Here is a 12,714-nt window from a genome sequence, read left to right as displayed (position 1 = left end):
GCTATTTTAACTCTGCTTGTATTCAAAATATTTGTAAGCTAAAAATGTCAAATGTCAATAAGTAATGTCAAGCAATTATTAATATGTGGATAGTAAAATGGCCTGCAAGCATACTGGCTATGTACATTAAACAAATAAATATGAGAAATATCAATGTAGGTTACATTCTCTATGGTGCTAATTCTTTGTAAGCAATCTCTTATGAACAAATGAGTAGAGATGAGCCGGATACTCGGCTGAAACGAGTATCCGGTACGGATAAAGCACTTCTGCCGAGTACGAGTATTATACGAGTAATACGAGTCAATATCTGTGCTCGAATTGAATGAAAATCATCATTGGGTAGCTGATTGTGTCAGCGTTCTGTGATAGGCTAGTCACAGCGCCCCTCCCCTACACACATACAGATGTATTGTGTTGCTGTGTCTCGCTCTGCTCACTCACAGTCACACACAACAGCTCTCTGTCTCTCCCTCAGTCACTCGGGTTCGCGGGTCTTTTCCGTTAATGTTTTGGGTTTCTTCAGCTTTTTACTTCGGGTTGTACCAGTAGAGTTCTGGTAAACGTGGGTTCGTTCAGACGTGGTGCTTGCTTGGTAGAATGCGACTCGCATTGCGTCTCTGCCTGTCGGAGATTTTTTTTCTTTTTTAAACCTTCAGCTGTCTCTAACCAGTAACCAGACACTGAGTGTCTGACACGTTTTTGCTGTATTTCATAAAAACATAAAGGTAGTAAGCTAGTGTTATAAATATTACAAATTAATTATTACCGGTTAAAGCCCCGCCCCTTTCAAGACAACAGCCCTGCCTACTTCCGGGTTAGGCCCCACCCACTCCGAGTACGGATACAGATATAGATAGTTCATATGGTTAACAGATACCGATACAGATACAGATAATGCTGTACTCGCTCATCCCTACAAATGAGTATGTAAGGTAAGTAAGTTCACCTTGTTTTTAATTTGTTGTAATGAAACATATAGGACACTTTTCAGTGTCCTAACATGTTACCTTTTTAACTCATGATTACATGCTAGGTTCTCTACTTGGCAAGGAAAAAGTTTGTGAAATTATATGAGGAAGAAAGCTTGAGAGGAACCAACCTCAGAAGGAAACACAATCATTTGGGTGACACTGAGACATAAATAATGTCCTTCCTACAACAGTTTGTAGTTGAGAAGAATTAAGCAACCAAGAGCTCCTGAGGATCTCCTAATGGGTCAGTGCAATTTTGAAGTTCAACATAGACTGCCACTAATTTCTTCCTGCCAAAGTCTTTAAATTATCGCCGATGAAGACCTGACCATAAAGCTGGCTGACGCATTAGTGGTTTAAAGAAGGTGTGACAGTCTCCGGGTGGCCCCATTTACAGCTGTCCCATGAGTCACTGTCTGTCCATGCAGATCTACCTGCAGCAAAGTGCACCATACATGCTAAATGATGAGCAACACCTTCTTTCTGTCTATTTTCCTTATGACAGATATTAGATATTAGGTTTTTGCATAAAAAATCTGCATTAAGATATTTGATTTTTTTTTCTAACCATCTAACAATTTTTTCATTCCATTTACATTGTGTTTATTTTCCTTTCCAATAACAAACAAACAAACAAATATATAAACAAAATACAAGGAGAGTTATTCTATTCATCTATTAATAATGCATTTCTTTTCTCTTTCCTCTTTTCTCTTCCCTCTTTGCTGCCTTTTTCTCTGGTTTTTGTTCTTCGTTCATTTTTTTTGTTTTGATTCTGTCAGGCCTGTTCCGAGTGTAACCCATCTTGGAAAACCTCTGTACAGTAACTCAGTTTCAGGGTGTTACACATCTTATAGCCTAGGCTATCTACAGTATGTGAAACAATTCTCAAATCCTCAGAGAGTTCTTCGACATGAGGCGCCATGTTCAACAGGCAGTGGTCAGTATGAGAGAATTGTACGCAAAGCACCAAATTTCAACTGCTCTAATACAAGATACATAAATGGAACACGATGGACATGTGGCTTTGCATGGTTAAATGACGTACAGCTGTTAACACTTAGGGGGTACTCACTTTTGTTGAGAGGTATTTTGACAATAATGGCTGTATGTTGAGTTATTTTTAGAGACATTAAATCTATAATGCTATATAAGCAGCACATTGACTACATTGACTACTAAAATATATCCAAATTTAATTTCTATAGTATTGTCCCTTGAGAAGATATACTAAAATGTTTTAAAAAACTCACTTTTGTTAAATGCTGTACAACAACAACCCCCAGCTTGTCTCTAGGTGGGATGAATTTATGTTCTGTGAGAAAATATCAAGCCAATCATCTCTACAAGTAATGACATGAGCAAAATAACAAGCAATAAATTGAAACTCAAATCCAAATCATGTCACTTCAGTATGTCTGTCCTTTCATGAAAGAAATGATGTGAACTACATCAATATCAACATCATCATGTCTAACGCAGGGATAAAAACAGACCCAAATGCAGGATAATAAACTGGATTTATTGACTAAAAAATTGCATTTTAGGGTGGGAAAGGTTCCCAAAGTGCCCATGATGGCCAGTCATCTGGTCATTCTGCAGGTTTACTTTCCTCCAGCCTATGAGTTTGCGGAGCAGGAATTACTGCACCTGCTGTGCATAGTGTGCATCCTCTTTTCTTTTTCTCTACTTTGGTGTCTACAATAAAGGTTCTCCAAGCAGCACATTGCACATTAAATATTGGAGACTACTACCCAGGCCTATGAGACATGCAGAAAAAGCGTCCCCACAAAGAACTATTCCCATAGCATCAGCAATGACACAGCGTCTCATTCCCTTCTCAGGGAACCTGATTATATACATAACCTGGTGTACGTTTCCAAAGTTGGAGTGGAAAAATGAGTAGCCTGTACAAAGCCCTGACCTCAAATGCGCTGAACACCTTTTGGATGAAAAATAACACCTACTGTACCGTGCCCCAGGCCTAAGCATGGTGGTGAGCTTGTCTAACATGCTTTTGTAGTTCGAACTCTATGATTCAAGTGTAGAATCAAAACTAAATGTGGAGGGAATGTATACATTAACAAATTACAAAGGAAACTGATCAAAATAACAACCTTCACACTATCTGGCTACGCCACCCTTATAATTTCACCCAAAGAGTTAACATTACATATCACCAGCAATGGTGCACACATACAAAATAGATTGTTAGTTGACAATTCTCTGGTAAAAACATTAAAATAAATAAAAACACTTGTTCCTCTCCCAGCCAACCACTGAGAGTCGAACAACAACTTGTAAAGGTGAAGAGCACAATACATGGTGAGGAAGACACCATCAGCCAGGAGGGAACAGTCTTCTACCCTCGGTCGTGTTAAGAACACGGTAGTCCACTGAAAGTGGCTTATCCCTGGTGGCATGCACGTTTTTGTTTTTGTATACTGGAGCATGCCACTGATTGGTTAAAACAAACAATTGAGGCAATTGTACCTCCTGCTACGTAATCAAAGGAATGGGGTTATATTTACATCACTGTCTGAGCTTTCATGTGAGAAAATATGGTTCATTATCTCTACATATAACACATGCACACAAGTGGAAGCCACAGTCCAACAAGGTACTGTATAAGGTAAGAAAAAATAAAGAGCAACCATACAGTAAATGGAACGATGTAAATAGTGTAATTTGTAAATAATTTTCACTGCTGAAGCTTTATTGTTAAAAATATTACTTTAAATGGTCCATTCACACTACTAATGTAAAGGCTTCTTCATGTTGTCAATGCTTATTTGTATATTAGTTGCATTATTGTTTTTAATACATTTCATTATGTCCATAATTTCAGACTGGAAAGGACTTGGATAGCATTAAAATCTACTTCATCATGAGTGACCTGAACTCCAGTTTACTACAAAATATATCATTTGTGCGCCCAGAGTACTTTTTCATCAGTGGATTTTCTGGAATACCTTATAGCAAATATTATTTTATTTTTTTACTTTTTGTCTACATTGTCTCAGTGTGTGGGAACTCATTTGTCCTATTTATGATATTAAGTAATCGAAGTCTGCATATTCCTAAATACATGGGGATCTTTAATTTAGCTCTGTCAGATTTTGGTGAAACAAATTCACTTATTCCTAACCTTGTGAAGACTTTCCTTTTTGATTCACAGTACATATCCTATGATGCTTGTTTAGCTAACATGTTTTTTATTTTTTTCTTTGCTGGTGGACAGTCTTTAACTCTTGCTGCCATGTCATATGACCGCTTTATAGCTATTTGCTTACCTCTGAGATACCATGCTATTGTAAATAACTCCTTCATGTTTGTGACTTTAACAGCAATATGGTTATTTAATCTTGTTACATTTGGTACAATGGTGGTTTTGGTTACACAACTTTCATTTTGTAAAACCAATGAGGTAAAGAGCTTTTTTTGTGACCATGGGCCAATTTTTAGAATTGCATGTAATGACAACAGGAAAAATTACTTAATGGCAAATGTTTGTATTGCAATATACATCTATGCACCATTGACTGCCATAGTTTTATCATACATAGGCATCCTGTTGGCCTTGACTAAGATTACAACATGGGAGAGTCGTCTTAAAGCACTCAAAACTTGTGTCTCTCATCTGTTGATAGTAGGAGTATTTTTCCTACCTGTAGTGAGTACATACATTGCTGTGGCAGTATCCTCTGTCCATCCTAATGCTAGGATAATCAATACTTCACTATCATTTACAATTCCACCCATGGTAAATCCCATAATTTATGTCTTAAACACAAAAGAATTCAGCGGGTTTATAATGAAGATGTTTAAAAAGAAAAACACCACAGTTCCCAAGGTGCAGGCTTTCGAAAAGTGAAACTACACAGTTTAAAACTTTCTGTATGATGATGAAGATGATGATTCTTCTTTTTCTTCTTCTTATTCTTATTATTATACAAATATTCTTATAGTTTTATTGTATAATTATAATATATTTTTTCTTTCGTTCTTTTTTAAGTATATCCTAGATTTATCTTTCTCCTGTCTAAGCACATACATTCACTCAGTGAAGTGATAAATAATGATTTACTGAACTAAATCAGGACAGTTAGATATAAAAAAAAGTACTTTTTTTTTCTTTTGAGGAGTATAATGTAAAAGCTGAGTACTAGTATTTTCAGAATTTCCATTTATTAGAGTACTTCATATTGCATAATCCTATATGGTTTATGAGTTAGAACCAGAAGTGTGGTTTACTTTTATAGATCTTTAACAGAAAACAAAGCAATTGCTCAATTCCTGTAAGCATTCATTTTGAAAAATATGCTACCGTCTGTTAAGATAATTTTCCTTCCCTAAATGTCTTGTCTGACGGGATCAATGAATGAAAAAGAGATAATCCAGTACATTTACTGCTGTATTATTTTCAGTTTATATTATTATTACAGTTTATGTCTAGATTCACTAATAACAATCATGCACAAACAATTTCCAGCTTGGCTGGTAATTTGGCATCTAGTAGCTAGTGAAACTAGTGAAAAATTGGATCTTTGAGCAAGTGAGCCTAGGAAGTACAGCCTGTAAGCAATTAAACAATGCCATTGGAAAAATAAGACTGTTGCTGCCTACGATTTGAATTTGTGTGTCCCCAATGATAGAATGTTGAAATGGGTATCCCAAGATGCCCATACAGTATGGTCTACTATTTCTGTTAAATCTTTTACAGGTTTTGTGATCATGTCCAAAGGCACACATGAATTCAAAAATGCTATGCTTTTAGACTAAAAATTATTTTAGCTATTTATATGTAATATAAAGCAGTAAAGTAGTCTGAGTAGATATATAATATAACTCATTCTTCCTAAACAGTTAATATATTAAATTAATTAAATGTATGTGTGTATATTTTTGCCAATAAAAACTCAAGTAGAATTTATTGAGGGACTAGTGTTGTAACAGTAAAATTCCCTGGGAAATCAAATCATGTTGTTTCTCATCACTACATCTGGCAAGGAGCCTTGCAGCCTTGCATACTGTGGCCTGTTTTAGCATGAAGAATATTCTGGTCCACCATGATATTCTCCATGCTAAAATATGGTATGCAAATTTCAACATATTCCAGGTAGCTGAGGTGCTGCAGATCCAGCCTCTCAATGAACTTTTTTACATGTGACAAATAGGGCACAGGCCTAAATTTATTGATAGTGCTGGGACATCCTTTCATGTGCATACATCATTTGGCAGATGGTTAAAAAGTCTAAGACATTAAAAATGTCTTTAATCTATATTTAAATTGGGAAAATGAGTCTGAGCCCTGAACACTGTCAGGAAGGCTATTCCAAAGTCTAGGAGCTAAATACAAAAATGCTATATCACCTTTAGTAAATTTTGATATTCTGGGAAACTACCAGAAGTCCTGAGTTTTGTGTATCTCATAGAATGCTGACGGAATATAGTGTTTTATAAGACTGATTAGAAACACAGGAGGTAAACCATTTAGAGACTTGTACATAAGTAGCAGCAGTTTGTAAAAAAATTCTAAACTTAACAGGTAACCAGCGTAGATAAGATAAAATTGGGGTTATGTAATCATATTTTCTTGTTCCTGATAAGAACTCTGGCAGCTGCATTTTGGACTAACTGTAGTGTATTTCTTGAAGATGCAGGAAAACCACCTAGTATTGCATTACAATAGTCTGGAGGTCATGAATGCTGGATCTAGCTTTTCAGCATCAGATACAGATAGGATGTTTTCTTAGTTTGGCAATATATTTAAGGTGGAAGAAGGCTTTTTTATAATATGGGCGATATGATTTTCAAAAGACAAGTTGCTGTCTAATATGACACCCAGTTTTTTCACTGTCAAACGAGTATGGACAGTACATGCCTCTAAATTCAGACCAATCAGTAATATTTCTTTCTTATCAGAATTTAACAATAAAAAATTACAGGTCATCCAATCTTTTATATCTTTAGGATTTAGGGATGTGTCCTAAAGATAACAAGGAGTTTTTCCAAGATGGGTTACACTCGGAACAGGCCTGACAGAATCAAAACAAAAGACAATGAACGAAGAACAAAAACCAGAGAAAAAAGTCTACTCCTGAAGCCATCAGGTCAAGTGAGCTTGGAGTTATCCCACTGGGTTTGTAATTTCCAGAGTCCTACTGTCAGAAACGGCAGTGCCAAAGCGACAACCTGTCCAAGAGCATGGATTACTCAAACCAGGTTCTGTGGTCTGATGAGACTAAGCTTAACTTGTTTGGCTCAGATGTTGTGCACCTCTGGTCAAATCCCATGTCCAAGAACACTGCAAATGTAATTTAATGAATTTATTTATTGCCATTAGATGCTGATTAAGTTTCCTGTGGTGCTGTGCATCTCTTTTTGATTGATGTCTGGCTAAGCTATTTTAGCATATCTAAAGGGTGACTGTGTAATAGGGCTACGAATATAGGCAGCAAAGAGTTGAGAAAAGAGGAAACAGAAAAAAATGCATTATTAATAGATGATTAGAATAACTCTCCTTGTATTTTGTTTATATGTTGGTTTGTTTCTTGGTTTGTAAATGGAATGAAAAAATTGTTAGATGGTTAGAAAAAATAAAATATCTTAATGCAGATTTTTGTGTAACTATGCACAAACCTAATATCTAATATCTGTCATAAGGAAAATAGACAGAAAGAAGGTATTGCTCATCATTCAGCATGTATAGTGTAAATCCTAATCCTGACACCTTACCCCTGCTTGGAGTCTGTGCACTTTGCTGCGGGTAGATCTGCATGGACAGCCAGTGACTCATGGGACAGCCAAAAAAAGGGGCCACCCGGAGACTGTCACACCTTCTTTAAACCACTAATGCATCAGCCAGCTTTATGGTCAGGTCTTCATCGGCGATCATTTAAAGACTTTGGCAGGAAGAAATTAGTGGCAGTCTGTGTTAGACTTCAAATTTGCACTGACCCATTAGATCCTTAGGAGCTCTTGGTTGCTTAATTCTTCTCAACTACAAACTGTTCTAGGAAGGACCTTATTTACCCAGATAGCATGGTCACATTTCAATGCTGATCCTATACACTTTAAACATTGAAATGTCAATCTCAACCAAAATGATGGTTTGGATCAAAACTCAACATTGTATCAATGTTACCATTCTGTCTGGGTATGTACTCACTAGAGGTAGGAAATATACTCCTACTATCAACAGATGAGAGACACAAGTTTTGAGTGCTTTTAGACAGCACTTAGTCAAGGCCAACAGAATGCCTATGTATGATACAACTATGGCAATCAATGGTGCATAGTGGTATATTGCAATAGAAACATTTGCCATGAAGGAATTTATCCAGGAATTGAGCATAGCTTATTATGTTCAAATTTACAGTATACAGTAAGTTATCATATCACATGAATGGGCTATTTACAAGACTCATAACCATAGAGATGTAGAAATGATAATGTAATTTAAGATGAGTTTTAATCACTCACTCACTCACTCACTCACTCACTCACTCACTCACTCATTTTCTACCGCTTATCCGAACTATCTCGTGTCACGGGGAGCCTGTGCCTATCTCAGGAGTCATTGGGCATCAAGGCAGGATACACCCTGGACGGAGTGCCAACCCATCGCAGGGCACACACACAAGTTTTAATCAAATTAATTTTATTAATTGCTTAAATACTTCTTTTAACCCTATCCAATACCTTATTAGCTTATTTTGGTTCAGGTTTCAAATATGCCTTCTATGTACAGACATGGAACTATATTTTCTCGTGTGTTACTCAGACAGTAATGTAAATACAACCCACCTGCTAGTGTTGCATGGACCTTTGTGCCAGCTTCTTTTTAAGTCTTGATTCCACTCTGATTTTGGGAACCAGGGGATGGGCTTACATATGATATAGATACTTTGGACAAATTGGAGTCAGCAGTTTAAAAGATGGTTCCAAAAATTGCAAAGCAAAGTCCTTTTACTTTTATTGTTTTTACTTTCAATCTTAACCTACAAAATTGCATCAATGATGGCATTCAGTCTTTGTAATAATTGTGCTGTAGAATGAAAATTGTCTGCCAGTATTTTTTCTGGTAACATACTGCATTTATCTTGATGTCAGTTTTTAATAACTTCCCTGTGCCACTGGAACAGCCCCAAAACATAAAAGATCCACCACCATTCTTTACACTGGGGATTGTGGACTAAGGATTAAATACAAGTTCAAATAGTTTTTCAATTTAATTTAATTCAATTCAATTCAATTTATCTTTACTTGCACATTAGACACTGTTGCTCCCTTCTGGGTAAAGGGTCACATATGTGCACCATGGTTTAAGAGAGCCCGTTACCTCAAGCGAAAGTGAAGAAAAACTAAATTAGAGGTTTTCATAACTGCATAAAATGACAGTATGTCGAGCTATAAACGGGCTCTAAAAGCTGCTAAGGCAAACTCCTATAAAATAATCAAAACTATCCCAAGTTCTTATTTTGCACAGTGGCTCAATTAACAAAAAAGATATCTGAAAACTACACCAGGTTACATATGTAACCCGGTTTCGTGAGAAGGGAAGCTGTATCTGAAGCTCTGTGTGCACACATGCCGATTCAATAGCTTGGGAAGGACACGTGACAAAGTGATTAAGCACCAGTAAGTCCATATAAGGGCATCTCTGTCACATTACTCCAGCTTCTATTTGTCTGAAAGAAGCCTGAGAGGACGCCAGCGACGCAGCCTCTCGTTCCCTTCTCAGGGAACTGGGTTACATACATAACCTGTTGTAGTTCCGTTTCGAGAACACTTGACGTTGCAACGCTGGGACACCAATGCCCACACTGCCACGCACCGGTCAACCAGAGGCTGTGAGAGAGAATGAGCAGACTGGGAACAGAACATCAATGGCCCTGCAGGACCTGGGACCCTGGAGTGGGATCCAAGTCTAGTTTATAGAACCTGATAAAGGTGTGCGGAGAGGACCAACCTGCTGCAGCACGAATATCTTCAAGGCTCCCCCTTGTAGAGTGAGCACTGATGATGAGAGGCGAGGCAAGACCGCATACTTTATGAGCCTGAGTAATGGCCTCCACTACCCAGTGCACCAATCACTGTTTGGAAACCGGATCACCCCTGTTCCAACCACCAAAACAGAAAAAAGGCCGGAGGAGTTACGCCATGAGCTAGAGCGGTGGACATAAGTCCTCAAGGCCCTTAGTAGGCAAAGCAAATGCAGCCTCTCCTGTTCTGCCAGCTTATGGGGCGGGGGACAGTAGACCTACAGTATGACTGGACAACCCGCCATCCTGGGCACCTTAGGGATATATCCTGCCTTGGGGTGCAGAATAGCCTTTGACATGCCAGGGGCAAATTCTAGGCAGGCAAGGGCGATCATCAGGGCCTGCAAATCACCCATTCTTTTGGGAGAGGCCAAGGCTAGGAGCAGATCCAACTTCAGGTTCAGAAACTTCTTAGAGGCTGACTCCATGGGCTCAAAGGGGGCCTACAGCAGCCTTTCCAGGACCACAGAGAGGTCCCAGGAAGGAAGGCGGGGTCTACATGAAGGCCTCAGGCACCTGACACCATGCAGAAAGCAAGAGACCAGAGAGTGCCTACGGACGGAGGCCCCGAGTACAGGTTCATGGTTCGCAGTGATGACAGCCACATACACCATTAATGTAGATGAGGACATGCCCTGAGAAAAGCAAGACTGCAGGAACTCCAGCACTGTACCGTGAACTGGATCTTGACAGTGTTCATTGCACCAGAGGCAACACTTCAGAGCATACAGCTTCCTACAAGAAGGAGCCCTAGCATTCAGTAGAATCTCTGTCACCTCAGATGAGAGGCCTGCCTCTAGGAAATGGTCCCCCTCAGGGGCCAAACCCAAAGCTTCCACATCTCTGGGCGGGGGTGTAGGATTGCCCCCTGCACCTGAGAGAACCTCCCATGGAGTGCCGTTCAGGAGGGAGACTAGGTCTGTCAACCAAATTCGAGAGGGCCAACGAGGAGCAACTAGAAGAAGGTTGACTCGGCCGTGGTGCATTCTGGCTAGGACTTTCGGGAGCAGAGCTACCAGGGGGAAGGTGTACAGATGGAGCTTTGGCCACATACATACCAAGGCATCCAGGCCCAAAGGCCCTGAAAGAGAGAGGGACAATCATAGCAGACAGTGGGTCGATTCCTTGGAGGTGAACAGATCCACTTCCACCCAGCTGAAAATCTGCCAAATTTGCTCCACGTGGGTGGAGACAACACTCCCCAGGCCTCAGCACCTGCCTTGATGGGAAGTCTGCCTCCTGATTTACATTCCCTGGAATTAAAAATGCTCTCAGTGAAAGGAACCTGGTCTCTGCCCAGAGCAGAATCTGCTGTGCCAACCTGAACAGGGGTGTGAACACAGACTGCCCTGATGATTCATATAGAACACCACCGCAGTGCTGTCTGTCCGTACTAAGACATGTCAGCACCTGAGGTGTGGGAGAAAGCGTTTCAATGCCAAAAACACAGCCCTCATCTCCAGGCAATTTATGTGCCATGAGAGATAAGGGCCCTCCCATAGACCCTGGGCAGGGCAGCCATCTAAGGCCGCTTCCCAGCCCAAAAGCAAGGCATCCATCAAAAGAGTCCTGCGAGACTCACCCCTAGAGTGGTACCCAAGGCCAGGACCCAGGGTCTTTTCCGCATAAAAAGGGTATGGCACATGGCGTGTAACCCTTATAACACTGAGGGGATGTCTGCTAGGATGAAAGCCTGCACCCTTGATCCAGAGCTGGAATGGCCTCATGTGAAGCAGACCCAATGGGATAAAGTTGGCTACTGCCGAGATGAGGCCGAGCACCCTCTGTTCCTCGGTGACAGAGAGGCCTTGGCCTAGCCACCTGAGCAGGAGACTGATGTGCCCGCATCCTGGTGGAGTCCCAAACTACCCCAAGAAAGGTTGTTCTCTGAGAACGAGAAAGCACAACATTTTCTGGGTTCAACCTGAGGCCTAGAGACCTCATATGGGCAAGCACAGCATCTTGATGACTGGCCGTCATAGCTTTCAACTGGGCCAGAATAAGCTAGTCATCCAGGTAATTTAGCATACGGATGCCTGGTACACTTTGCCCCAAAAGCGAACCTGAGGAACTTCCTGTGATATGGCAGAATGCCTATGTAAAAATAAGTGTCTTTGAGGTCGATTGTCACAAAACAGTTCATGCACCTGATCTGGGACACAATAACCTTGAGCGTGAGCTCACATTAACCCTTTTTACTAGCCTGAGTGAGCTAGGAGGGGGTGGGTGCGGCTGGAAGGTAGCCCGGGCTGCTTGCCATGACGAGGGAGAAACTCCCTGCTGTGTGGCACAGAGCACAATGTCCGTGGCTCAGCAGAGCTCAGCTACCACCTGAGGTCCCAACCCCTTGCCACCGTCGAGCTCTGTTAGCAGGTTAGCTTGGTAGGCCTGCAACACTGCCATGGTGTGCAGGGCCACACTCGCTTGACCTGCTGCCATGTAGGCCTTGCCCACAAGGGCTGAAGTAGTCCTACAAGGCTTGGTTGGACGGGCAGAGTTCCTCCATGCGGGTGATGGTGAGAGATAGCCCGCAAGAGTCTCTTCAATCCCAGGCATCACCCCATACCCATGACTTTCAAGCCCTATAATGGCTGAATAGTCAGACATGGCAGGGGGATAAAGACGAGCTGAAAATGGATTTCCCCAAGACCTCAACACCTCAGCATGGAGATCTGAGAAAAACAGCAGCCACC

At 40.6% G+C, this 12,714-nt stretch overlaps 1 protein-coding gene across 1 annotated transcript; it reads left to right on the top strand.

The window, feature by feature from the left end:
- Positions 1-3,786: 3,786 nt before the first annotated feature.
- LOC132858045 (olfactory receptor 1M1-like) lies at positions 3,787-4,848 on the top strand. Its single transcript, XM_060888216.1, has one exon. It carries the CDS (start codon positions 3,862-3,864, stop codon positions 4,846-4,848), a length of 987 nt encoding a protein of 328 aa, XP_060744199.1. The 5' UTR covers positions 3,787-3,861.
- Positions 4,849-12,714: the final 7,866 nt, after the last annotated feature.

The sequence above is a fragment of the Tachysurus vachellii genome, chromosome 15, assembly GCF_030014155.1.
Source record: "Tachysurus vachellii isolate PV-2020 chromosome 15, HZAU_Pvac_v1, whole genome shotgun sequence".
NCBI lineage: Eukaryota > Metazoa > Chordata > Actinopteri > Siluriformes > Bagridae > Tachysurus > Tachysurus vachellii.
Note: the sequence above shows the minus strand (reverse complement) of the source record. Positions and strands in the feature narration are given on the sequence as shown.